Genomic DNA, 27594 nt, shown 5'->3' on the forward strand with positions numbered 1-27594 from the left:
CTGTGGATTCTGTGCACCATAAGTCCTTTTATATGGGTTGTGGGACCTCCACTTCTCCAAGTGGAGAACCCAGTTCACAGCATCCATTTATGCTACCAGAGTGGCCCCTGGTACTAGCACAATATCTGGAATAAGTTATGGGAAGGCAAAACTCCATTCCAGAGCAGGCACTTAAAATATATGTTGGATGGATAAATATAAAAATGGCTAAACTTCCAAACTACACCACTAACCCAGAGCAAGGGACCATCTCAGTACATCAGGCTCATATTCTATGTCAAGATGCTTCTTCTCTCAGCCATCATTTCTCAATGTCTTAGCTAGATGGAGAAGTTGAGAAATCAGGATGTTGCCTGATGCCAGAGGCCCCTGTGTAGGTTGTGATATCTCTGTGGAATTGATGGAGGCGTCTGAAAGATGGGTGGGGTTCTGGCACTGAGTTGGGGTGCAAGGTGCAGGGCAGGCTGAGGAGGCTTTGAGGAGATGATATCACAGGATGCCCATGGTGGTGAAGTTGGGTGGGGTGGGAACAAGCCAAAGTTGGTGGCTTGGGCTCCTATCAGTGGGAGATCTGACTTGATGGGACATGTCATGGCTTGAGTTATGTGCAAGAGATGATGATGGCTTTGTCCCTCCTGCCTGGGTCAAGCCTGTGATTTGAAACAATCTCTTCTCTCATCTGCTCCCTAAAAGGTTAAATTAAAGATATTTAATAAGGTTGGACAGATATTTTTTCTGGCACTAGTGATTTCTATGGCCCTTATCACAACATGCAAAATCTTCACCACTCCCTAGCCCCTATTCACCTCCCTAACCTCAACTCCTATGAGTCCACTCATCTCTTGCTTACTCCCTGGCTCTCCCCTCCCCTGTTCTCTCTGGTCCATTGTACACACCAAGATCTTTTGTCACCTTAAGGTTTTTGCTCATGCAAAACCTCCCATGGTGTTTGGCCTGGCTACTTCCTACTTCTCCTTTAGGTCTCAGCTCAAATGTCACCTCTTCAGAGGTACTGCACCTACAGACCTATGTCCTAACCCAGCCTGTACCCTTTAATCATCCTGTTATTCCACATCGTTTTGTTTTCTTCACTTGTACTCACTGGTGTCTGAAATTGACTTACTTATTTGCATATTGAATTGTACTGTATCCCCAACTACAATGCCAGCTCCAAAAGGGCAGGGATTTTTATATATTGTTCATCAATTTATCCTCAATGCCTATTACAGTATATTACACATAGTTGGGGGTGCGATGAATATTTATTCTGGAATGAATAAATTCATCCAACAATGGTGTGTTGGGATTCTTGGATAAGGTGTGCAATGAGTTTTAGGACATGAACATCTTAGTGGATTGCAGTCGAGATGATTTCTGACCCAGGTTCTAAGAAGCATAGACCTTGGGCTGTTGGGTGATCAATGTTAGCTTGAGGGGGAAAGCGCCTAATCAGGTTAAGGAATAAACTGAGCTGAGTCCAACAGATAACATCAGACTTTTGAGATGAGACTGGACTCCGGATTTGGGGAAACAGGAATCTGTTGGGAAGGGGCGGAGGTAGCTTGTGACCTTAGCATCATCCAACAGGTGTAAAGTCATTGAAAATGAAGAACCCAGCAGTCAAGAGTCTCCACTGGTAATAGCTAAAAAGAACCACATACCCCCAGGAGTATCCAATAAGGTCATCAGCCGCTGTTTGGAGGACGGGCCCTATTTTGGGGAGAAGCAGGAGGTCCTGAGGAGCACTAGCTGTGAGTTGGACTGTGACCAGGAAAGTGGGTGGATTGCGAGAGAGGCCCCTGCCCGAGCCGGCCCCAGCCAGGATTGAGGAGCCTAGCGGGAGGCACACCTGGGAAAGTCTCACCGGGGAGCGGCTCACCTGGGCGGACCAGGACCCGCGAGTCCCGCGCTTCCATGCTGCCCCGCCTCCCGGCCAATGGCGGCCCGGAGTTCCTCGGAGGCAAGCGCGGATTGGACGGGCGGGCGCGGCGGCGAGCGCGGATTGGACGTTTGTGGGAGGGGCGGGGCGGCGAGCCGGGCAGCTTAGTCGCTCCGCCGGCGGGCGGCGCTGAGCGCTCGGCTACGAGGGCGCGGCGCGGGCGGAAGTGGCGACACTGGCGTCCCCGGAGCCTGCGGCAGGCGGCAGTGACGGCCCCGGCGCTGACGGCGGCGGCCCGGGGGGCGGCGTGGACGCCCGCGGCGCCGGCTGGGGCATCACCGCGGGCCTCGACCCCGAAATGGCGCTGCTGGCGGAGCACCTGCTGAAGCCGCTGCCCGCGGACAAGCAGATAGAGACGGGGCCCTTCCTGGAGGCGGTGTCCCACCTGCCGCCCTTCTTCGGTGAGCCGGGGTGAGGGTGGGAGCTGGCTCAGAGCGCTCCCAGACACACCTGAATCTTTGCCGCCGAGCATACCCAGGGCATCCCGAGTCCTGCCTTCTACCTCCGCCATCCCCTTTCCTTCCAAGCATCCCCAGTTCTCCCTCTCCCAGACTGCTCCTAAATCATCTCTCCTGACATGTCACAGACCCCATCTCTTTCCATGCACCCCAGACACCCGACATTCCTCCCTGTCCTTCAGATGCATCTCAGTCCTTCCCTGTCCTCAGCTGTCCATCTTTCCCAGGTTCCCCTAACTCAGGCACCTCTGCTCTGTGGGCTCCCTCCTCCATCTGCCCCCACGCATCCTTTACTCTTGCAGCCCCCAATCCCTTCGTCCCTCCCCCATCTTTCTTCCCCTTTAGAATGGTTCTCAACTCCTCCCTTTAAAATGCATAATCCCCTCTCTTCAGCCTCTTCCTGTGGGACCTGTGCACCTTTCCCTCAGAATTCCCTCATTCCAAAGACCTCCACCCCACCTTCAAGGGTGGGGCAGGGCAGGGCAGGGAGCGGGGGAGAGGAGAATTTGAAGATGGAGTTTCAAAACTCTGGGCCTTTTTCTAGGGGAAAGCACCTAAAGTGTTTCCTCCATTCAGCACAGGGCTGGGAAAGTGGTTGCTGGATTATGGGGTGATGTCAGACAAATCCCTTCCTCATTTTGGGCTCTAAAAGAGGAAGAACCTTCTCCTTATATCATGATGGAGGTGGTCCCTAAGCCAGTTGTAGACCCTCGTTCCTTCCCTCACTTCCCCCCAGCACAGGCCCTGGATGGAAACCGGGAACTAGAAGCTAATAGCATCTGCTCCTGCCCTTTGCCTTTCATTCCCAGTAAAGGGTGCAACCCGAGCCTCTGCTTTCTTCTCTTCCATGGGGACTCTCCCAGTGCCTGCCCTGCTGATTCACTTGGTATCCTTACAGGAAGATACCAGCCTCCAGGGCAGAGTCCAGCCTGAAATCTACAAGGAGGCAAAACCTTCAGACTAATTTGGACTGAAGAGATTTGGCACCCAGGGCAGCCTCTTACCTTGCCCCCCATGGGTGGTCAGGGCTTATTGTGGGCACTACTTCCCACAGGGGTGGTTATGCAGATTTGTATTCCTGGTTTCCTCCTAGCCTTGTGAACCTCAGCATCCCCATCTGTGAAATGAGGATGCCAGTCTCCTAGGCTAGCCATGAGGAGTAAGTGAGGGTGTGTGTAAAGCACAGAGGCCAAACTGCTCCTTGTGTGAGGAATAATTATGTGTCTCTAAGTTCCTGGAAGTAATTTTGGTTCCTTCTCATAGCAGGTAATTAATCGGGCCAGCGCACTTACCTGGCTTTTTTGATTCTCAGATCTGGGTAAACAACCTGAGAGCAGAGTCTCAGTCTTTTACATCCACTGCCGTGTCCCCAGTGCCCAGAACAGTACCTGGTACATAATAGGTGCTCAGTTAGTACTGTCGAATGGTCAAAACTTCCTTATTATCTGTATCTTAGCTTGAGGTAATACTGCATCTCCAGGCAGCGGCTTGGGAGCTAACTGGTTTGAGCCTTGAGGAGTTGTTTATTTTTGTGATAGTTGTGTCCTCTGAATATTTGCAGGTCAGAGCTAGCTTACCCTGGAGGATTCAGAATCTGTTTAAGCCAGATTTTGAGGATGATTTTTCCCCTTAGGGGACATCTGGCAATGTCTGGAAATATTTTTGTTTGTCTTAACTCAGGAGTGTTACTGGATGCTGTGGGTGCTACAGGGGTACCGTTGAACCTCCTACAGGGCACAGAACAGTTCCCACCACAAGGAATGATCCAGCCCTAAATCTCAGCATGGTGAGGCGGGCTAGGATCCTGTTCCTTCCTCTTCTTCAACAAGGTTGCACACCTGTGGGTTCTGCATGTAGGGGCACCTTTTTTGGATACAATTGTCTGGCTAGTTTGGGAGGAAAGGGGCAGGCAGCAGCTGGAGGCAGGACAGAAGAGCATCTCTACCTCCCTTTCCCTGGTCTCAAAGGATTGTTGTCTTTGTTGTGACTCTGGCTGTCCCCACAGCTGTGGACAGAAGCCTCAGTGGGTTTTGCCCACAAAGTGTTAACCACTACAGGGCACTGTACCCACCAGAGCTGCTTACTGTCCACCCAGGAGGATAACGTTTAGTGCTCTTGAAGAAGAAGCAGTGATAATCCATTTTGAACTATTATGCTGCTTCTGGGGACCAACGTTCTCACGTGGATTTAAGACACAGGTCTCAGAAAGGTTCTCTCCAGGGCTCAGGGTTCCATTGAGATCTGCTGTCAGCCCTAATGCAGGGCTTTGCCTAGATCCAGGGAACGTCTGGCCACCTGGATGAGCTGAGTGGTACAGATCTCTCTTAGTTGGAGCAGGAATAGAGCGGTGGATGTGAGGAGTCTGAAAAACACTGCTGTGTGGTTACCTCCCAATCAGAGGGTCTCCACGATGGCACTGCCCACTTTGGGGGCCAGATTATTGTTGTTGGTGGTGGGGCTGTCGTGTTCATGGTGAGATGTTGAGCAGCCGTCCAGACCTCTCCCTGAAGTTGTGACAACCAAAACTATCTCGAGGGAACCAGAGTCATCCCCGGTGGAGAACTGTCACTCTAGATACAGATGTAAACCACAAAGGGCCCCAAACTGTTTTTAAAAAGTATTCAATTCTGCAAGGAAGATCTGTTAATTGAAGGAAAATCGAGCACAAACAAATCATGTCTGTCATTTATTGATTAGTTAATCCTATCACAACCTTCTGAAATAAGGGGTTGACTTTTTTTTTCTTTTCCCACTTTTTTTTTTTTTTGGTGCACTGTAATTGTGCATACTGATGGGATTTGTTGTTACATATTCATACACGCACACATATAATAATATAATTTGATCAATATCACTCCCCAGAACTCACCCCTCCCTCTCCACCTCCCACCCCCTGGTCCCTTTCCTTTACTGATTTAATTTTTATGAGATCTGCTTCTACCTTTCTTTTCCTTATTCCTCTCTAGCTCCCACATATGAGAGAAAACCTATGGCCCTTGACCTAAGATTGACTTGTTTCATTTAACATAATGGTCTCTAGTTCCATCCATTTTCTTGCAAATGACATAATTTTATTTTTCTTTATGGCTGAACAAAAACTCCATTGTGTATGTACACCAGAGTTTCTCTTTCCATCCATCTTTTGATGGACACCTAGGCTGGCTCCGCATTTGGCTATTGTGAATTGTGCTGCTATAAACGTGTCTCACTATAGTTTGATGACTTTAATTCCTTAGGATACATACTTAGGAGTGGTGTAGCTGGATCATATGGTAGTACCATGTGAAATAAGGTTTTTAAAGAGAGACTGCTGGCATTTTAGAGTATTTTCCTTCCAGACTCATTCATCTTTGAAAATATGTATAACCTATTTTTATATCTAATGAAACAACGTGACCATCTTTTCATGTCAGTCATCATTTTTCATAGCTGCTTAGGATTCCATGTGGCCATGATTTATTCAACCAATCCCCTAGTATAGGACATTCACATTGTTTTATATTTTTTAATCTAGTAAACAATGCTGCAATGAACATCTTTGTGGGTTATGCTTTTCCACAGTTCTTAAGAACTGTTAAAAGATGTTTTTCATCGTGTGTGTGTGTGTGTGTGTGTATGTGTGTGTATAATTTCTTTAGGTGTAGATGGACACAATACCTTTAATTTTTATTTATTTATTTTTATGTGGTGCTGAAGATTGAACCCAATGCCTCACACATGCCAGGCAAGTGCTCTGCCACTGAGCCACAACCCTAGCCCTGATTCTCATTTTTCGAAGTGAAATTACTGCATCCAAGAGTGGGGAGGCTTTAACCTGTTGGAGCAGCCACATCCCTTCAGTCTTTGCCAGGTGTGGTTTACGACACAATCGCTTGGCTTGACGAATACTGATTCTTCCTGCCTCAGTGGGTGTGGGCTGCAGATCAGCCTCTGCTCTTCTGATTTAGAGCATCGTCATTTGGGGCTTGTCCTTCCTGCGTATCTCTAGCTCGGATCTCTTGAGTTGTACAAGTTTTACTACATTCTCTTAGAGGCCAGCCATTTGTCCAGCTTCTACCTTGACCCAGTAATCAGATCTCACCTAACTGATCAGTTTGCAAGGCTGACTTTCTCATTTTTTAGGTCAATCATGTGGTTGTTCTAGAGCATTAACACTTGGAGGGCAGAGGCAGGGAGACTGATGCCATTTGGTCTTGTCACTCCCTGCCTAGCAGCCTCGGTGGCTCCCTAAGGCCCACAGTGGCACTGTGCTGATGTCTCTGGGGCTTTCCCTTCGTCGGTCCTTCTGTCGGGGCCCAGTTCCACTCCTAGCCCACCTGTCACCTGGCTGGGTTCCACGTACCCTTAAGGAATTAGCTCAGTGGTCAGTTCACCCAGAAAGCCTTCCCTGACCTCCCGGACTCGCAGAAGCCATCCCATTCTGTGACTTGAGTTCCTCGGGGCCAGCACTTGGCAAGCTAACACATTTGCTGAATGAAGACCTTTGGTTCCATTCCCATTCTTCTAGATTTCTGCTGAAACTGCTTTTCCATTCTCTTTCCAAATTAAAACACATGATTAAATTAAAACACGTGACTGAATTAAAATATATAACCCCTTTTATAGCCTGTCTTCATGCTAGAATTATTAATCAGTCATGATACCGTTTTCCCCTTTGAGCTTAGACGAAGCCTTGGCATCTTTCTTTTTCTTTTCCTGCAGTCTGGTGTCATTCCGGACAAGCTCTCTTCCTCTGAGCTTCACCCAGCCTCAGCATCCTCCTCAGCAACCACTCCAGATCAGAGTTGGTGCGGGAGATGACTGCATTTGCTCTCACCATCTAGGGGAGAGACCAGAGGTGGAAGAGCAGAGATTTCCCCCACTCTCTGTTCTTTTTTCCCCCTCTTTTATTCTTTTATATCCAAGAATCATTAGACGTGTATAATGCCATTTCTTTTTTCTATTTTTATTGGTGCATTATAACTCTACATAACGGTGGGATTCATGATACCATGTCCATGCATGCACATAGCAGTCTCATCTGTCTGGCTTCCTGTACTTCCCCTTTTCTTCCCCTCCTCCCTCTTCCTGATCTCTTTGTTCTACTTACTGTCTCCCGTCTATTATTATTATTTTAAATTAGTGTGTTATAATCATACACAGGAGCAGGATTCATTACGACGGGTTCATAAATGGACATGGCACACTTTGGTAGATTTTGTCTTTCCCTCCCCTCCTGGAAATATTTTTGTTTGTCATAACTGGTCTTCTTTATATTTTTATGATGTCCCCTTTTTATTCCTCTCTCTAGCTTTCACATAGGAGAGGAAACATCTGACCCTTGGCTTTCTGAGTCTGGCTTATTTCACTTAGCATGATGGTCTCTAGTTCCATCCATTGACCTCAAATGACAGAATTTCATTGCCCTTTATAGCTGAGTAAAACTCCGTGGTGTGTATACACCACATTTTCTTCATCCACTTGTCTGCTGACAGACACCTAGGTTGGTTTCATAACCTGATTGGCTGTTGTAAATCGCTCTTCTGTAAGCGGTAGGATGCATGTGTTGCTCTAGCATGTTGGTTTAGTTCTTTGGGATAAATACCAAAGAGTGGCATCGCTGGTCATACGGAGGCTCCTTTCCTAGTTTTTCAGGAATCTCCACACTGCTTTCCAAAGTGGTTGTACTGATTTGCAGTCCCACCAGTAATGGATGAGAGTTCCTTTCCCCCACATCCTCTTCAGCATTTGTTGTTTTTCTTGATGGCTGCCATCCTGACCAGAGGGAGATGGAATCTCAGGGCAGTGTTGACTTGCATTTCCCTCGTTGCTAAGAATGTTGAACCTTTTTTCATATATTTATTAGTCATTTGTACTTTTTTCTTTTAAGAAGTATCTGTGTAAACCATCTGTCTATTTACTGATTAGATTATTGGATTATTTCAGTTCTTGAGATCCAAATTCTAGGCATGATTTTTCTTCATTAATGCCTCCTAGCATAATTAAATTGGATGTCCATAGAATTCAGTCATAGAGGGGCTGGGGTTGTGGCTCAGGGGTAGAGCACTTGCCTATTGAGTCTCAGCACTGCAAATAAATAAATGAATAAAATAAAGGTTCATCAACAATTTTATATATATATATATATATATATATATAATTTTTTTAAAAATCCAACTATACAGGTATGTGGCACTCATTAAATAGTCTTAGAGTGAGCCCAAAGAGATTGGTTTGCTATAATTTTTGGTTCAATGCTTACTTCATGGGGTGGGGGATATGTGTGTGTGGCAACCTAGAAACTCAGAGTTATTTTCCTCTCTTGCTGCCCTAAAACTCTTAAGCCAGAGAGTCAAGGTGACTTGCCCACGGCCACACAGCCAGTGAGCGTCTGCATAACCAGGCTTGGATTCGGCCTTCTGACTCCTCGTGTAGTGCTCTTGCCAAGCCCTGCCTGTTGTCCTGGCTTCTCTCCAGGCTGCTTGGCTGCTGTGGAAATCCGGGACTCTGCTGGCACCATGGTAACTTTGCCACATGGCAAGTGGCCTGGGAGCCAGAGCAGATATGCGCATTTCCTCTGAGGCTGGCAGCCTGCCTGTCTGGGTCTGCAACTCCTGTTTATTTGAATGCAAACAGGAATGGCGGAGGTGTGGAAGTCCCTTTGTGGAAGGAGTCCCAAACAGGTCAGCTTTCCTTTAATTGGGACATGGAATCTCCAAACTGCTTTCCCTAGTGGTCGCACCAATCTGCAGTGCCAGTGCCACCGGCAATGTATGAGTGTACCTTTTCCCCCACATCCCCACCAACAGTTGTTATTGCTTGTATTCGTTGTGTGTGTGTGTGTGTGTGTGTGTGTGTGTGTGTGTGTGGTACTGGGGACTGAACCCAGGGCCTTGTGCATGCGAGGCAAGCACTCTACCAACTGAGCTACGTCCCAGCCCTACCTGTGTTCTTGATAATTGCCATTCTGACTGGAGAAGATGAAATCTTAGAGTAGTTTTGATTTGCATTTCTCTAATTGCTAGAGAAGTTGAACATTTTTTCATATATTTGTTAATCATCTTCTGAGAAGTGTCTATTCACAGTTTCTTAGCCCATTTATTGATTGGGTTATTTATTTATTTATTTATTTTTGGTGTTAAGTTTTTTGAGTTCATTATATATCCTGGAGATTAAGTGCTCTATCTGAGGTGCGTGTAGTAAAGATGTTCTCCTCTTCTGAGAAGAAGCTTTTTAGTTTGAATCCATCCCATTTATTCTACTTATTTTTTTAAATAGTTTTAATGGTCAATGGACCTTTATTTTATTTACTTATATGTGGTGCTGAGAATCAAACCCGGGGCCTCACATATGCTAGGCAAGTGCTCTACCACTGAGCTACCACCCCAGCCCTCCATCCCATTTATCAATTCTTGATTTTATTTCTTGCGCTTTAGGAGTCTGATTAAGGAAGTCGGGACCTAATCTGACACAATGAAGATTTGGGCCTACTTTTTCTTCTATTAGGTGCAGGGTCTCTGGTCTAATTCCTAGTTCCTTGATCCGCTTCGAGTTGAGTTTTGTGCATGTGAGAAATAGTGGTTTAATTTCATTTTGCTGCATATGGATTTCCAGTTTTCCCAGCACCATTTCTTGCCTGGGAAGCAGCCCCTTATTACCCCTTGTCCTGTAAGAAGCTGCCCCTATTGCAATAAGCACTTCTGAAACTCAGGTTCACCACCACATCCCTGATATGCTTTGTTTTTTGTTTTTATTTTTTTTTTGGTGGGGGGCGGTTACCAGGGATTGAACTCAAGGCACTCGGCCTCTGAGCCACATCCCCAATCCTTTTTTGTACTTTATTTAGGGGCAGGGTCTCTCTGAGTTGCTTAGTGCCTTGCTTTTGCTGAGGTTGGCTTTGAACTTGCAACCCTACTGCCGGAGCCTCTGAGCCTCTGGGATTACAGGCGTGCACCACCATGCCCAACTGTTTTGTTATTTTTTATGTTAATGCAAATATACATTGAGTTTTATCGTTGTATAGAATAGCCCAAGACAGTCAAGTGAAATCATATTCACCTTCCCAGAACAGCAGGTTAGTGCCCGTGGTGGTTGAGTTCTAGAGGAACTAGCTGGGTTCTAGAGGAAGGCGACGTGGACTATGGCCTGGGAGGGACCCTTGCGGAGAGACCAGGTCAGTCAGACACTTTGTGTGATGGTTTGCACAGTTCAGGAACTGCCTCCGGCCTCCTGGCATCGGTTCCAGGTGCATTTGCAAGGGCGCGATTGGTGAGGCTCCAGGACCTTGAGGAGCACCTGCAGGGTGCTGGTGGTGCACACTCATGATCTTACCTGGCCTGAGTCCACTCAGCAAGCCGGGAGGGAGCCACTGCTGACCCAGATATGTTTTCCTGTCAATCCACCTAACAGCCTCTGTGTGGCTGTTTTTGCGCTCAGGGGAAAAGTCATTTTGAATCTACTTTTCTTTGATATCCATGCCCTGAGCATGCTGGACAGTTGAGTGGAGAGAAACGTGGACGTTCACATCCAGCTGAGCCAGCCTGACCTTGGTTTCGTGGGACTGAAACTGTGCGTTCAGGCACAAGCGTTCCCCCAACCAGCCTACAGCAGAGACCCCCCAGGGGGTCCATGGAGGTGGCATCACAGATGGTGTTGGTGCTGAAGGCCTGGACCCACCCCCTCTTTCTAGGGTGACAGGTAGGCCAGTCACCCTAGAAACTGGACCTCTTGCACACAGCCCTTGGGAAACAGGGATCTGCAAAAAAGGAGCCACCTCTGAGTCTTGTGACCGGCTGTCAGGGCTCAGGCCTGCCACTGGCCGCTCCATGCTGGGAATTTCTGCAGCATTCTCCTCCACAACACGGGGAGGCCAGCGCAGCGTGCAGACCAACTGTGCACACCTATTGTGTCCCTTGATGATGGGGTTAGGTCTTTCTGCATTCCAGGAAGCCTGGCCTTGGGGTCAAGGCCCGAGGTCCAGCCTCTGCTGCTAGAGGGAACCCAGTGAAAGGCAGGAAGGAAATCTGGCTTCCATTCTGGTCTGCAGAGCATCTGCCCCTTCTCCGCGCCCCATGATGACTCCCTTGGGGGCAGAAGTCAGGCCCTGTGGGGACCTAGCAGTGCGTGTGGCAGAGCCCTGCAGAGTGTAGGTGGCCAGCTGTTGTCTGGCTGAAAAGGAATGGGAAGAATGCATGACAAAGAGCTTGGTAACATCTGCTGCAGGACCCCTGGTCAGCGAGTGTGGCCCCTATTTCCAGTGGCTCCCAAGATCAAGGACCTTAAGAAATATGAGGAGGGCTGGGTTGGGGCTCAGGGGTAGAGTGCTCACCTAGCATGGGTGAGGCCCTGGGTTCCATCTTCAACACCACATAAAAATAAATCAATAAAATAAAATAAAGGTGTTGTGTCCATCTGCAGCTGAGAAGGGAAAAAAGAAAAAGAAATATGAGGAACTGGCACCATTTTGCAGAAGAGGAAACAGGTTCAGAGAGGCAGGGGATTTGATGACACTAGAAGGGGCCTGGGGGCTTTGAAGCAGGTCCAGCCCGTGACAGGGAGACCAGCCCTGTATCAGGACACAGGAGGATAGGGGAAGGCTTCTGGGGCAGAACAGGGCCTGTCGCCTGTCTGCTGGGTTTGTGGGGGAGGAACCAGATAGGAGGCCTGGCCCCGCAAGACAATGTGCTTATTTCAACGGGCTAATTAGAATGGAAATGATGGCTTGGGTTTCATTGTTTAAGCTTGGGAATGGCCTGGGTGGATGGATGGGGAGTCCTTTTGTTACATTCTTACAGTGTTACTTGTATCAAGGTCTTTTTTTCTTTTTTGGATGGAGTGTTAACTGTATCTGAGCATTTCAAAGTCCTTTCTGTGGACCGCCCTCTCCAGGGTCCTATAAAACCTCCATGTCCGCCCAGGCAGATAGCAGCAACTCAAACTTCCCCGCTAAAGTGATTTGTTCTCTGCTTTGTTGTTCCTCCAAGTTCCTTACTTCAGTCCCTTCTGAAATCCCTTTTTAATGGTCTGAATACACCTGAAGTCATGATTTTATGACGGGTGACTTCGCCCTTATCAGTCAATCCGTCTCCCCCTCCTCCTTCCTTTCCCTTCTCCTCCACTTTCTCCTTCTTTCTTTCCTTTTTTCTAATGCAGTGCTGGGAACTGAACCCAGGCTTGGGACATGCTAGGCCAGCTCTTTAACGCTAGCTACGTCACCTTTGGTTTGTTTGTTTCTTTCTTTCTGGTGCTGGGGGTTGAGCCCAGGGCCTTGTGCATGTGAGACAGGTTCTATGGCGGCTGAGCTGCACCCCCAGCCCTCCTTTGATTTCTTACTCATTGTCTTCTGGATTCCCTCCCTAAAGAGAAGCTTTACCTTTGGGAAGGATGAAGCTGATGACATAATGTATAATAATAAGCATAAATAATAATATCTTGTTTTTATTGAGTATTTACTGGGTTCCAGAAACTGTGCTAAGCCCTTTACTATAAAAACTCATTTAAACCTCACAACAACCCTGTGAGGTAAGGTCATTGTCAGCCTTGTTTTACAAACGAGGGAACTGTGGCTTAGAGAGGTTAACTAATTTCTGCCAAGCCACACAGCAAGTAGAAGGGATTTTCCCAGTTGCATTCCCAGTTCATGGCTGGTTTTTGCCAAAAAAGTCGGTCATTGTAGACAAAGATTTAGCATGTCATGGGGTGCCTTTTTTTTTAATATTTTATTTTTAGTTGTTGATGGACCTTTATTTTATTCATTTATTTATATGTGGTGCTGAGAATCGAACCCAGTGCCTCACACATGCAAGGTGAGTGCTCTACCACTGAGCCCCAACCCCAGCCCCACCTGGGGTGACTTTTAAAAGCAATATTGTGAAGGGTTTTATAAACACGTTTTTAAACAGTAAAATTCAAGCACAAACCAGTTTTAGGAACATGGACATTTCCAGGGTTCTTATCCTTCAAAACAGGCCTTACTGTGACCTGAGCCTGGACAACCCCTACCCTGAAATTGATAAATGATTCATCTCCATCAGCTGGAATTTGAGAGCCTCCTATTACGATCCTTGTAACCCAGAGCCTGTAAAGTTAATCTGCCCTGTGTCTTTAACAACTGAACTTTATTATCCAGCTATGAAAAAAAAAAGCAACTGAGTGTGGATTGGAGCCTCCCACACCTGGGGACATTGCAACACAGGCCTCTCGCTCCTCCTTTTTCGAAATAAGCATTTATGGGTTGGGGTTAGGTGTGTTCCCATCCTGAGTCACACGGTGCATCTCAAAAACTGTGCATCTGTTTCTCAATGGCAATCACTCCTGAGATCCAGTGAGAGGGTGGGCCAGGGCCGGGCAGCTCTGGCACCTTGCTGCCCAGCAGGGGGGGTCTCACCTGTTATAAAAGAGGAAGCCACACTGTGGGCAGCTTGGATGGAAATTTCCACATATGTGCTGGCAGTGGTTTTGTTTGGTGGGTTTGTTTTTGCAGGGCAGGAACCCAGGCAGGACCCCAGGGCCTCAAATGTGCTAGGCAAGCGCTCTGCCAGAGGGCTGGACCCGCAGCTGCACTGTGGCCTCGCTCAGAGCACAAGAACTGTACTTTCCAACTCTGCCAAGGCTAGAAAAAAAGGAAATGAGTCTGATTCCAGGTGGCATTTGGTAACTGTTAGCTTATGGGGAATTCTGCTTTCTGGGCAGTGTCACCCATCTGAACTGTGGCAGAGACCCAGGCAGGAAGCCCTGAATGGCCCCTGGGCAGCCAGAGTAGTCCTGGACATCATGCACAAGTCCTTCCCCTGGATTCCTGGGTGTCTGTCTCCTATTCTGCAGGTGATTCTGACACTGTGGGCTATTTGTCTTTCAAGTATCTATCAGAATAGAAGCGCTGCACACAGAGCAGGTGGAATAGCCCCCAACCATCAGGAGAAGATTTTAAAAGTACCCAAAGAGGCTGGGTGCCATGATGCAGGCCGAAAAATCCCAGATACTCGGGAAATCCCAAGCTCCTGAGGCAGGAGAATCCCAAGTTCAAAACCAGCCTCAGCAAACTTGGGCCCTAAGCAACTTAGCAAGACCCTGTCTCAAAATAAAACATCAAAAGGACCGGGGATGTGGCTCAGTGGTTAAACGCCCCTGGGTTCAATCCCTAATACCAAAAAAAGAAAAAAGAAAGGAAGAAAGAATAGAAAAAGAAAGTTACAAACACTGTTATATGAAAGCAGGGACATTTGTGTTATATTTTGACAAATTCCATCCAGAACAGGTGAACAGAGAAGGTTGGTACATTCATAAAGTTATTTGGTAGATGAGCCAGGCACCATGCCACATGCCTGTCTTTCCACAACTCAGGAGGCTGATGCAGGAGGATTGAAAGTTCGAGGCCAGCCTTGGTGATGTATCGAGGCCCTAAGCAACTTAGCAAGACCCTGTCTCAAAATAAAAAGACTGGGGATGTAACTTAGCAGTAAAGTGCCCTTGGATTAAAGACCCAGTACAAAAAAATATATATATATATATATGGTAGATGAAAAATATTACCCTGTTTTAATTTTTCTTTTTTATTATTGAGATTAAGCATCTTTTTCATTTCTTCTGTGAATTACTCATTGTTCTATATTTTTTTCCTTATGAATTTGTAAGACCACTTTGCACACTAGGAATAATGGCTTTTTATCTGTTCTATTTGTTACACAGATGCTACCTCCCGACCGGGTTTACTGTCTGGCTTTGATTAGTGGTAGGATTCCCCCTGCCTCATAGTCTTTATTTTATAATCAAATTTATTGGTCTTTTCCTTATACCTTCAGCATTAAGTAGCATGCTTAGGAGGAAAAAAATATGTCCACCAAAAAGCAGGGGCCATTGGCCAGGTGTTGCCGATAACCCCATCTTTACTGTATTAGAATCTGTGCCCATCTGAGCTGGTTCCACAAAATAAGATGGTGGGATCATACCTGGCTGGTGACGACCTCCCCACCCTCGCCCCAGGTAGGATGATGAACTAGAAAACCAGCCCAGCCCCCTCCCTCCCTCCCTCCCTCCCTCCAGGCAGACAGGTTCTGGTGACGTTTTAAGGAGCTTGTTTGCTAACAACGATTAAAACAAGTTTAGGGTAACTTAAAAACTGGTAAAACAAGAAAGGTCATTTTGTGGCAGGCTGCTTTCTGTTGGAAAGGTAAGGCTGCAGGACGCACTAGAAGTATGCCCTGCTCTGTCTGAGCAGCACCAAGTTCAACCTGTCCAAAAAGCCACTGTTGCTTGGGAATTAAACCCTTCTCTGATGTCTGTGAGACTTCTTTTCTTTTTCACGAGTGTTACACAAGCAGATGGGAGCACTCTAGAAAGAAAGACGAGGGTGTACTGGAAGCAGCCTTGGCTCTGTAATGGGTCCGAGTTCCTGGTGCTCCTGTGTGGCCCTGAGCAAGTCAGTTGGATTCTCTGGGCTTGGTGCCCTTTGGGCAGCACTTCTGGGCGATAGGAAGTGAAGGGCCGGAGCCCAGAGGGTCAAGTCATTTGGCCAAAGCCACACCAGAGTCAGGTTTTGAGCCCATGACTGGCTGGCTGTAGGGCACCACGCCCTTGTCTTCTGATCACCAGAAGCCACTTAGGGATGCTTGCGGTGACCATTGCCCACTGCGCATGCGTGGAGACCGCGGAGCTGGAGATGTGCAGGGGAGCGCCGCTCCTGCCCGCGGTCCCCTCTGTGTGTGGCCCCTTCCTGTGGATGCTGGGGACCCATTCCCAGCCCCTACCCTCCCCCTCTTCTCTGCTGAGGTCTGTCTCAACCCCCTCTCTGCCTCTGCGGGTCCCCAGCCTCAGAAGTGCCCTTCAGCATGGCCGTCCTTCCCCCACAGCTGAGCAGCCCTGGTCCTGGGCCCCGCCACCACACAATAAGGCCTACTGTCAGGTCCCGGCTCCTGCTGACCACAGCGGCCCCGTGACCCTCGGAGCGCACTGTCAGGAGAACCCCAGACAAAAAGCCTTTCTCCCTGCCATCAGGGCAGGGCCACCAGAAGGGCACCAAAGCCATTTTTCAAAGACCAGGATGCTGAGAACATTTTTTTCTGCATCTAACGTGGAGCAACCTGAGTCATTGAGAATAGCTAAGAAGCCACCCCCTTGATTGCTGCTGCCCTGTCCCCAAGCCCTGGTTTCCAGTCTTGGCATTTGAAAACTGCGGTAGATCAGCCTGGGGCAGTGTCAGCAATCACAGCCTGGCTCCGAGCACTGGCTTGACCTAGGGATGCCACCTCCTCAGAGCGTCTGGGATGTCTTGCAAGGTCCTCCTGTTACAGGCAGGGAAACTGAGGTCCCCACCTTCATGAGTCCTTCACCATCTGGGGGGGAGGGGTCTAAGGCGCCTCGCAGGGAATAGCCTGGTAGGTTCCACATTTCCCACAGTCCTTCCCTCGTTCACTGCACAGACATCATCCACGCACCTGGTGGGGTCACTGACTGAGCTGGGTGCCAGGCCCAGCAGGCAATCTGGTGCCCGCCCTCTCAGAGCTCTGTATGGTGGGCAAGACAGCGGTAAGCAAAGCATTGCACGTGTAACTATGATCGCTGGATGGTGAAAGGCACTTGCAAGAAAAATATAGAAGAAAGAAGTGTGACTTTGAGCAGAAAGCCCCAAACCTGATCTTCATTTCCAATACTTTCTATGAAAAAATTTCAAGCATCCAGCAAAGGTGAAAGAATTTCACAGTGAATATTCATACACTTACCACCTAGATTCTGCCATAATTTTAGATTTTATTTATTATTTATGGTACTTGGGATTGAACCCAGGGCCTTGAGCATGCTAGACAAGGGCTCTGACCCTGAGCTACATCCCCAGCCCTAGGTTCTACCATAATTTGCTGCACCTGTCTGTGCATTCCTCCGGCCAACCATGAGTCCCCTGCGAATCTTTGGACAAGTGATTTTTTATATCAAGACAGGCTCTCGCCGAGTTGCTGAGGGCCTCCCTGAGTGGCTAAAGCTGACTTTGAACTTGCAATCCTCCTACCTCAGCCTCCCGAGCTGCTAGGATGACAGGCATGCGAGTTAGAATTGGTGATCCCCGGCCGCACTATCAAGATTCACTAGCAGAGGAAAGAAAATCCCGGCTCTCTCGAATTGTTAAGGAGGGAGCGTCTCCTGGGACTAACAGATTGCATGACCCAGGACGAGTTCAGTGGTGCTTCAGGCTGGGATGAAGGGTGGGATGGAGCGGTTACTGCATAGAGCCCTTGGCAGGCGGCCCGCGGCCTGAACCCCCAGCACAGCACCTGAGCAGCCTCTGCCCTATGTCTTGTTTGTTCACAGTGCTGGGGATGGAACTCAGGCTTCCCATGGGCTAGGCAAGCATTCTGCCACTGAGAATTCCGCCCTCTGATGTGGCCACCTAGGGGAGGTGCTGGCGTGGCCCTTGGTGGGCAGCTTTGCCCCTGGACTAAGGATCCTGACTCTGGTCATGATGATATGAAGTCATGAAAATGATTAAAGCCCATTTATCCAGGGTTCACCTCACGGAGCCCTCAGGGTGTTTGATGTGTTATTTATTTACATATACGTAGTGTGTGACACAGCTCACACATGCACACTCATGCCAAGGATGGAACCCCAGGGCCTTGCACATGCTAAGCATGGGCTCCACCACTGAGCCCCGTCCCAGCTGACGCACTATTTTTAATTCCTATGACAACCCTATGAAATAAGCACTGTAGTCGCCCCCTTTGATGCACTAGGAGACAGAGAAACACAGAGGCAAGGAGATGTGCTCAGCTGAGGAGTGGCCGGCTGACAATTCCAGCACCATCCGTTGGCACCCTAGCCCTCATGACAGGGTGTTTCATTTAAAGCATCCACAGCTGGCCTCTCAACGCACCTTCTTTCACAGGTGCAATTAGAACATTCCAGATGGCCAGCCAGGTGTGCTGGGTCACCTTGGCTGGAATTGGCCTGCAGAAGTACTTTCCCCAGCCCCACCCAGGAGGTCAGTTGGTACCTGTATTGAGGGTCCTGCCCATAGTTTGACACCCACCTCTGTCCTGCTCGGGGGCCTTGGTCCCCGGCTGTGTGTCAGCCTGGCGATAGGTGGAGAAGACATGCAGCTGCCTGCGTCAGGCCCAAGGGCAAGGTCTGTGTTGAGCCTTGTGGAGAAGAACCTGTGGGCCCCATGGGTCCTCCCTGCGCTGCCCTCTGTAGGGTTCTTTGACCTGTGTCCTGGCCCTGGCCCTGTGACGGCCTGCCCGGGGATGGGGGAGAAGGGGAGGCAGGCAGCAGTTCACAGATCTGTGTTCCATGAGCTTGGCGGGGTCGCCTGCTGGGCCAGGCTCTGCCAGGAAGAGCCAGAAGCCTGCTGGGAAGCACAGGGCGCTTCTAGGGGGACGAAGTGCGCATCAGGTGCTTCAAGTCATCGAGTCCCTGGGGTCTGTTGTGTCACCTGCTAGACAGGAAATGTGGGCTCAGAAAGCTGAGGGGATGTGCCCTGCCCCCTAGTGTGTGCAGAGCTGAGTCAAGCCCAAGTCATGTGGGTGCCACGCTGGACAGTGCAGCAGAACGGGGCCCGGATGGCAGAAAGTTCTAGTGGGAGGTGCTGGGCGAGGCAGAGTGGGGTGGACGAAGGATGTGCTTCTGAGCCCTTCAGCCTCCATTTAAAGGCTCTGAAAAGTCCTGCTCTCGTGACCTGGTCTTACCTGGTCCCAGCACTCCCCAGATGGACTTGTCCAAGAACATCTCTGATTCCTGTGAACAGCTCTGCCTGCCCCTAAACACGGTGGCCTCTCCTCAGACCTCCACTCCTCTGTGGCCCACAGCGGTCCTGGACATCACCCTGTTGGGAATCTAAATCTCTCTTGTCGTTTTTCCCCCCAGATTGCCTTGGGTCCCCCGTGTTTACACCCATCAAGGCAGACATAAGTGGCAACATCACGGTATGTACTTGGCCTGGCAGCTGCAGCTACAGCGCCCACAGTAATCTAAACCTGCTCCCGTTGCCGGCACCCTGCTCCCAGCTGCAGGCTCCCCAGCTCAGGGACAGGCTGTCATGGAAGACAGGCTTGGCCCCAGGATCATGCACTGGAGCCTGAAGTTCCTGGTCCTCCTCTGTAATAGCGCCACCTAGCGGCAGCTGGGCAGGGCTCAGGCAGGAGGATATTGCCACCTCCACCAAACAAGTCAATGCCAAAGTCCACAGGTGGCACTGGCCCTGGGCCTTCTGGTGCCATCCCCCAGCTACAGACCCCCTCCCCTCGAGGGTCCACTCAGGGCCCACACAGTCTTGGGGCTTACCACGTGAACTCATTTCTTCATCCCAGTGGCCCTTTGAGGACTTCTGACAAATGAGCAAGCTGAGGGTTAGGAGTCAAAGGCTCACTCAAGGTCACTTAGAAAGCGACAGCTGGGCGTGATGGCAATTCCAGCAGCTTGGGAGGCTGAGGCAGGAGGATCATGAGTTCAAAGCCAGCCTCAGCAACTTAGTGAGGCCCTGTCTCTAAATAAAATATAAGAAAGGGCTGGGGATGTGTCTCAGTGGGTAAATGCCCCTGGGCTCAATCCCTGGTACCAAAAAAAAAAAAGAAAGCGGCAGAGCTGGGATTCCCACCCAGCCCGACCTGGCTCCAGTTCAGAATCCTGCGAGCCCATGTCTACTGTCTACTGTCTCACAGAAGTGAACTTGAAGCACCTGGTGTCTGGGGCAGGGTCAGTGGTGGTTGGAGGAGGTGGACTCTAGCGCCAGGCAAGCTGGAGCCTGCTCCACCTGCATACTGTGTGGCCTTGGGCATGTCACTGGCCCTCTCTGAGCCTCAGTGTCCTCATCTGCAGATTGGGATACTGATGAACTTCAGGGTTGCCACTGGACCACATGAGACTCTGCCTGGAATGCAGACCGCACGCAGTAGACGGGAGCGCCCGGGGGAGTTGGTGCCGGAGTCACGCCGCTCCCACAGGCACTCCTCCCAGCAGCAGCATGGCTGGCTGTGAGCAGCTTTTCCGAGTGGAAAACCCCCTGTGTTCCATTTCAGAAAATCAAAGCCGTGTATGACACCAACCCAGCCAAGTTCCGGACCCTGCAGAACATCCTGGAGGTGGAGAAGGAAATGTATGGAGCAGAATGGCCCAAAGTGGGGGCCACGCTGGCACTGATGTGGCTGAAAAGGTGATGGCGGGGCAGAGGCGGGCCCAGGGCTCGGTCCTGTGCAGGGGGGAAGCCCTGCCACACCGCGTGGGGTCCACACCCCCTTCTAGTGGGATGCTTATTTTTTTTAAGTTGAAAGACTTTTAAAATTTTTTTTTACATTTTATTTTTTAGTTGTAGTTGGACACAATACTTTTATTTTACTTATTTATTTTTATGTGGTGGTGAGGATCGAACCCAGGGCCTTGCCCGTGCTAGGCAAGTGCTTTACCGCTGAGCCACAACCCAGCCCGTGTGATGCTTATTAATGGCCAAGAAAAAGCCTCCCAAGGGCCAGAGCCTGTCCAGTGGAGACACATCCTTGTTCTAGTCCCTAGAGCAGAATAGCAAGTGTCTCTTCCGTCCTCGCGCACTGGGCTAAGCTCTTCCTACTCGGGTTGAGTTTTATAGGCTGTGGGTTAGGTGTGCTGTCTCCCCATGTCGTGGAGGAGGCTCCAGGGACATTTGGAGGCCAAGTCGCACACCCAGATCTTCCAAGCACAGTTGCAAATTGTGCACCACACAGAGGTGTCCTGTTCACGGTTGGTCACATAATGCACAAGGTGGGTTTCTATATTAGTTTCTTGACAGAAATAACAGCCGTGTTTGTGTGGCGGGGGATATCCTAGGGATTAAACCCAGGGTGCTCTACCGCTGAGCTCTACCCCCTCCCCTCCACCTTTTGTTGTTGTTGTTGTTGTTTTGAGATGGGCTTGTTAAGTTGCCCAGGCCAGCTGGGGCACAGTGGCATGCACCTGTGATTCTAGTGACTCAGGAGGCTGAGGCAAGAGGATCACAAGTTCAAAGCCAGCCTCAGCAACTTAGCAAGGTCCTAAGCAACTTAGTGAGACCCTGTCTCAAAATAAAAAATTTTAAAAAGGGCCAGGAATGTCACTTAGTGGTTAAGTACCCCTGGGTCCCATTCCCAGTACCAAAAACAAGCTGTCCAGGCTGGCCTGGGACTTGGATCATCCTGCTCCAGCCTCCTGAGTCGCTGGGATCATGGCACTCACCACCACACTCACGAGAAACAACAGCCTTGAATAGAAGGATTTCTGTCTGATTTGCACATGGGCATCCTCTGGACCGGGGCCTGCAGACACTGTGCTTTGAACCAACTGGGTCTCCAGAATTCTCCTATACCTGTGCAGTACCAGCAGTGGCTATGAGGCCAGAGGCCCATTCCTGGCCCCACAGGTGTCCCCAGGGTTGCCCTCCCTTGGAGGCCTGGACCAAGAGCTGGGAGGGAGCCTGCCCCATTCTTTCCACTGGTCCCCTGGAGCCCTCCTGCCACCCCCAGCGCCATCACACCGTCGTCTTGGTGAAATGCAGCGGGGAGGGTGAAGCTGGGCAGGAGCAGGTCTGCAGTCAGCACCCTATGGCACATTTCAGGAAGTGGCCCTGCCAGGCTGCCTGCCTTGGTCACTAGAGACTCGGGCCCATCCACCTCACAGGTGCTGTGGTTTCTGGGGAGGAGCAAGCTGCTAGAGATGTCCCGATTGTTAGATATGAGCTAGGCCAGGCCAAGGGGCGCTGGTGGTCACCAGCAGGCCAAGAGGGTGAACCAGGCACGTTCTACGGCCTCCTTTGGCATCGCTGTCTGGGGGAGTCAATGGCGGGCAGATCCGAGCAGCAGAGTATCAGAGACAGGGCAGGGGGTGCTTCCTGGAGGACGGAGCCACGTGGAGTCTCCCAGGCTGGGTAGGAGGGTCCCACGGAGGAGGGCACAGCCTTGCTGAGGGAAGGGCAGGGAGCCAGGGTGCCTCTGGATCCCCGCAGACCTGGCACACAGGCCTCTGGGTGGGTGTGAGGCCAGAGCCTGAAAAGCCCAGACAGATTGGGTAGGGACACAAGCCTAGGGGGGGTCTTGAGCCTCCCGGGGGCAGGAGTAGTCACAGTGGGTCAGGGGGGCTTCAGGGGATACCATCCTCATTGCCAGGGGAGGGGGATCCAGGGCTCCAGAGCAACTTCTGTCCAGGGCAGGCCACAACTGAGCTATCCTCAGCTCCAGGCTCCAGGCCGATCCCTGGTGGGCTCTGGGCTGAACATGGAGGGTCCGCCTCACCTCAAGGGTGAGGAGTGAGGGTCTCTTCGGTGCCCAAACCCAGCACTCCTGCCCTGTAAGGGCCCTGCACTCTAGCTGACCCCCACCATCCTGCAGGGAGGGAGTGGAGTGGCCCATCTGGGGACCTACTGGCACAGTGAGGGACAGCAGAGGCAGGAGCCCAGCTGGGGGTGACGCAGGCTGGGAGGGTCCTGGCTTAGGAGCCTTTTGGAGGAACCTCAGAGCTATCTGTGAAGTGGCTAATGGCGCCCCACTCAGCCTCCTGGGGGATGGGGTGCGGGGCAGGAATTGAGACACTAAGGGACTGGTACTCCTTTCTCCTGACTCTGAGGAGGATCTGTTGTGGCTACTGAATCACGCAGACGTGACGGGAGCAGGGGCTGGGCAGCTGTCGTGCAGTGTGGCAGGTTCAGAAGGGTCCCAGGGGCAGTAAGGTAGAAGCGAGCCCAGGGGTGGGGGCTGGGCTCTGCAGCCCCCCTGACGTGTTCCCTCTGAGGGCCAGCACTGTGGCTTCACCCACAGGCCCTGACAGCTGCCTGGCATGTGCCAACCTGTGAGAGGTCACGTGGACATGGACACGGAGAAAGCAGGCCCAGACCCACCCCTGGTTGTCTCACAGCCAGGCAAGGTGCTCGGGAGGGACCAGGCTGCACCTGGCAGCCACGTCCTCATGGCAGGAGTGAGGCTTGGCTGAGGGCAGTGCCCCATGAACACGTGGCTCACAGGAGGTGCCTAACTCAGATGCAGGAGCCCCACCATGGCAGGGAGCGCTGGCTGTGGACACGGGTCCTAAAGAGCCACCCTCTCTGGGCCACAGAGGCCTTCGCTTCATCCAGGTCTTCCTCCAGAGCATCTGTGATGGCGAGCGGGACGAGAACCACCCCAACCTCATCCGCGTCAATGCCACCAAGGCCTACGAGATGGCCCTCAAGAAGTACCACGGCTGGATTGTGCAGAAGATCTTCCAGGTGAGCCACCCTCCAGGGCTGGGGAGCCGGGAGGGCCACCCACTGCAGCTCCACTCCCCAGGCTTCCCTTGGGGGCCTGCGCTAGCCCCTTGGGGTGTCCTCTCTGGGGCAAGCTGCTGCACTGAGGGTCCCTTCCCGCCCACTTGGCCAGCCCTGCTCATGGCCCTGGGCAGTGGCATTTACAGGTGCCGTGCCTGTGCGGCCTGACTGGGGAACCTCAGCAGAGCCCCTAGGGACTGCGGGTGGCCTGGCCTCACAGCCCCCCAGATTCCATCTGGATTCCCAACCCTGGAAAGGAGGGAGCAACAACCCCTGTCCCCATTGAGGCATCTGCTGGAAGGACACTGGCCCACGGGGTTCTTGGTGGCCTGCGTTGGGGTGATGTTGATAGGGCTCCTGGAACCAGAGCTCCAGCGCCAGCCTGGCTAGCGGAGGGTCCCTGGGGTTACCAGGCAGAGACGCCCACTGGGGGAATGTCCCCTGCAGGCTGCTGCTGGCCACCTGCCTCTTGCTGACCCTCGGTCTCACTCAGCGAGGACTTGCAGCCTGCCGTGGCTAGCTTCCTGCCCCAGTTCAACTGCCTGTTCATCCTCACTGCCACAAAACCAGGGTGTGGTGGCCAGTCTCGTCCCCATGAGGCACATGCTGAGAGCAGTTGGGTCAGGAGCCAGGCCAGGTCCAGCCAGGAAGCGCCAGTCACGGGGCAGGAAATGTCACCTCTGGCACAGCCCCCTTGGTATGGCTTGGGACAGGGCCAGTTCCCAGGGGCACCCTGAGAGACCACCCTCCCCTCAGTGCCCTGTCGCCACAGAGTACAAGTGGCCTGCATGCCTGGCTCAGAAAGCTGCCTGTGACTGCAGCCCCCGGTGCTCCAGGACACAGGGGCTCCCATAAGTCAAGTCCTAGCCCACGGTGCAGGAGTGGGGACTGGTGTGGTGGCTCACACTCGCATTCCCAGCCACTCAGGAGGCTAAGCAGAATATGACTTGAGCCCAGGAGTCTGAGGCCAAGCTAGGCCACACAGCCAGGCAGCTCTTAAAAACAACTAAAATGGGGCTGGGAGTCCTGGAGTTCAGTACCCTCATATTTTTTATTTTTTATTATTTTTTAAAATTTCTCTAGTACTGGGGATTGAACCCAGGGCTGCTCTACGCTCGGCTATATCCCTGACCCTTTTAAAATTTTTTACATTGAGACAGGGTCTTGCTAAGTTGCTTAGGGCCTGGCTAAGTTGCTGAGGCTGGCCTTGAACTCAGGATCCTCCTGCCTCAGCCTCCCGAGTCACTGGGATCACAGGCGTGTGCCACTGCTCCTGACTTCTCAGTGCTTTTCAAGTGCACTTTCTAAGTCCTGAAATTTGGGGTAGTGTCACCCGCTGGGGATAAAAGAAAGACTGCAGCCTGGATTAGCAGCCTGTGCCCACTCAGTGGGCTTCCCCAAGAAGCTGTTCCCCTTTTCCAGAGCATGCAACCCACAAGCTCGTGTGTGCCCAGCGCCAGCCCCTGTGCCTGGTGCTTTGCCCAGCACTTCACATAATCTCCCTCATCTTTACTGAAGTGACTCAGGTGGATGCCATTATTATCCCCACTTTACAGACAAGGAAACTGAGGCTCAGAGAGGCTAAGTAACTTGCTCAAGGCTCACAGCTAGTCGGCGGCACAAGCTGGAGTGTGCGTCCAGGTCTGTCTGTCCGTCCCCCTAGTTGGTGTCCTTCCTGCTGTCCCTCACGGGGGTAGAAGGGAAAACACACCTCCCTTTTCCTTTCCCTCCCAACACCACAGACAGCACAGACCCTGCCCCGCATGGACCTGGGGAAGCCCGGCCAGATCTCAGCGCGGGCCTGGGGTCCCGGCTGTGCCTCACTAACCCGGTGCCCCTCTTGCCCACTCAAGGCCGCACTGTACGCAGCACCCTACAAGTCGGACTTCCTGAAGGCCCTCTCCAAGGGGCAGAACGTGACAGAGGAGGAGTGCCTGGAGAAGATCCGCCTCTTCCTGGTCAACTACACGGCCACCATCGACGTCATCTACGAGATGTACACCAAGATGAATGCCGAGCTCAACTACAAGGTGTAGGCCGCGCCCGCCCATGGCCGCCGGCCAGCGCCACCGGCCACCGGCCACCCCATCACTGTGAATCAAGCTGCGGGCCGGCTGGGCCCTCAGAGCCCCCCAGCCCAGCTGGGGCCTGCAGGCGTCGGCCCTGCTTTTAAAAGTCATTTTTTTTGGGGGGGGGGTCTATTCTAATGAAGCAATAAGCAATGATCCTCCTTCCAAATCTCCTCTGGATTTCACCGCAGGTAGACCCTCTGGACCCCTGCATCAGTGTGAAAAAATCCATTAACCGTTCTAATCAGTCAAGTCCTAGGGTTTTTGGTTTTTGGTTCTTTCCCCACCAGGAGCACAGCTCTCGGGGGAGGGTGGATGCCTCTCTTTATAGAGAAGCAGGTGTCCTTGGAGGATGATGCTGAACCAAGCTATGGGTATTTTAAGGACCATGAAGAGTTGATAGGAAATTATGCAGGGTCCCTACTGGGTTGTTTCAAAAAGCAAACTGGTGTGTGTACTTGTGTGGTGTGTGCAGCGACGTCACAGCTCGTCACTAGGAACCCTGCTCTCTGACTGGCTTCTTTCTGCCAGACAGTTTTGGGTTTTTTTTTTTTTTTTTTTTTTAAGTAGCCGAAACCAACCAGCAAGTCTTTGATGACCAAGAGGGTGTTTCTTTTCAAGCTGTTGGGCACACAGTTGACCACAGATGACTGTATTTGCATTCTTCTGCACGATGATTTTCTTCAGGGACAGGTTTTCCAACCTGAGAAACTACCTACCACATGAATTTCTGGAGGGGGAGATGGGAGCCCTCCAGCCCTTGAGACCCAGGAAACACCCTGCTGCCTTAACTGTCCTTTTTGGCGCTAAAAAGAACTCTATTTTTTAAAGTGGGGGCAAACGAAGCAACCCCAGAACAAGTGGTGTGTTTTTAAAAACCCAATGAGGAACAATTGGTGATTTGTATGCAGAAACTAAATGATCCTTAATAAACAAATGTCTATTTTGGAATCACATCTGTGTGTTGTTTCAGTTTTTGTTGTTGTTTATTTGTTTAGTACCAGGGATTGAACCCAGGGGTCGCTTAACCACTGAGCCACACCCCCAGTCCTTTTTATTTTTATTTAGAGACAGGGTCTTGCTAAGTTGCTTAGGGACCTTGCTAAGTTGCTGAGGCTGGCTTCGAACCCAGGACCCTCCCACCTCAGCCTCCCAAGCCTCTGGGATGACAGGCATGCGCCACTGCACTCAGCAATCCGTGGTTCATTCATTTTTTGCATCAGAGATTACAACTGGGACCCTGCTACCAAATCCTGCCAAGGACCTGTTTTCTATCTTCCGTGGTATTGAAAAAATGGAACTTGTTGCCACATTGAAAAACAGGGATTTCACATAAAAATCTTGGGTTTCTTTTTTCTTTCTTTCTTTTGTGGCTCTGGAGCTTGAACCCAGGGGCCCGCACCTGCTAGGTAAGCGCTCTACCACTGAGCTTTCCTCCCGACCCTAGCCTCCTTTGAAGAACCAGCCTTCCCCGCAGGAGCTGAGAGAAGAGGCCCCCTTGGGGAGGCGGAGCAGGGCCTGGGGGCTCACTTTCCACTTGGACTCAGACCCCACCTGTCTCTGTGCTTCACCAACCCGGTGGCCAGTGGTTACTCGCACTCTATCACCGGCTGATGCTGATGAAGTGGGAAGTATCATTTCCTACAGAGCTGATGGTCGAGTGGGCAGGATGGGCCAGTAGGTCAACTGGTGATGCAGAAAGTCTGCCCTAGAGGGAGCCCAGGGCAGATGAGAGGGCCACACCAGGCAGGTGGCTGAGTCCAGCTTGCAAGAGACCTCCACGCAGGGGAGAGGGAGAGGACACTCCAAGACATCAGCAGAGACCTGATGACTTGGCCCACAGCAGGCAGCACACCCGGCCTTGACCAACCTGAGCTTGACCCTGAGAATCCTGCCTTCAAGGCTGATCCTAGGAAGGCTGCT

The 27594-nt window shown here is 51.1% G+C and overlaps 1 protein-coding gene across 1 annotated transcript; it reads left to right on the forward strand.

Moving 5' to 3' along the window:
• The first annotated feature begins 2141 nt into the window (after positions 1-2141).
• Positions 2142-26627, forward strand: Gltp (glycolipid transfer protein). The gene is made up of 5 exons (XM_046464300.2): positions 2142-2340; positions 19228-19286; positions 20379-20512; positions 23413-23563; positions 25456-26627. The coding sequence occupies exons 1-5, from the start codon at positions 2238-2240 to the stop codon at positions 25636-25638; spliced, it is 630 nt and encodes a 209-aa protein (XP_046320256.1). The 5' UTR covers positions 2142-2237; the 3' UTR covers positions 25639-26627.
• The last annotated feature ends 967 nt before the right edge of the window (positions 26628-27594 follow it).

This window comes from Marmota monax, unplaced genomic scaffold, assembly GCF_021218885.2.
Source record: "Marmota monax isolate L192 unplaced genomic scaffold, Marmota_monax_Labrador192_F-V1.1 WCK01_AAM20220418_F8-fsc00269, whole genome shotgun sequence".
NCBI classification, from domain to species: domain Eukaryota; kingdom Metazoa; phylum Chordata; class Mammalia; order Rodentia; family Sciuridae; genus Marmota; species Marmota monax.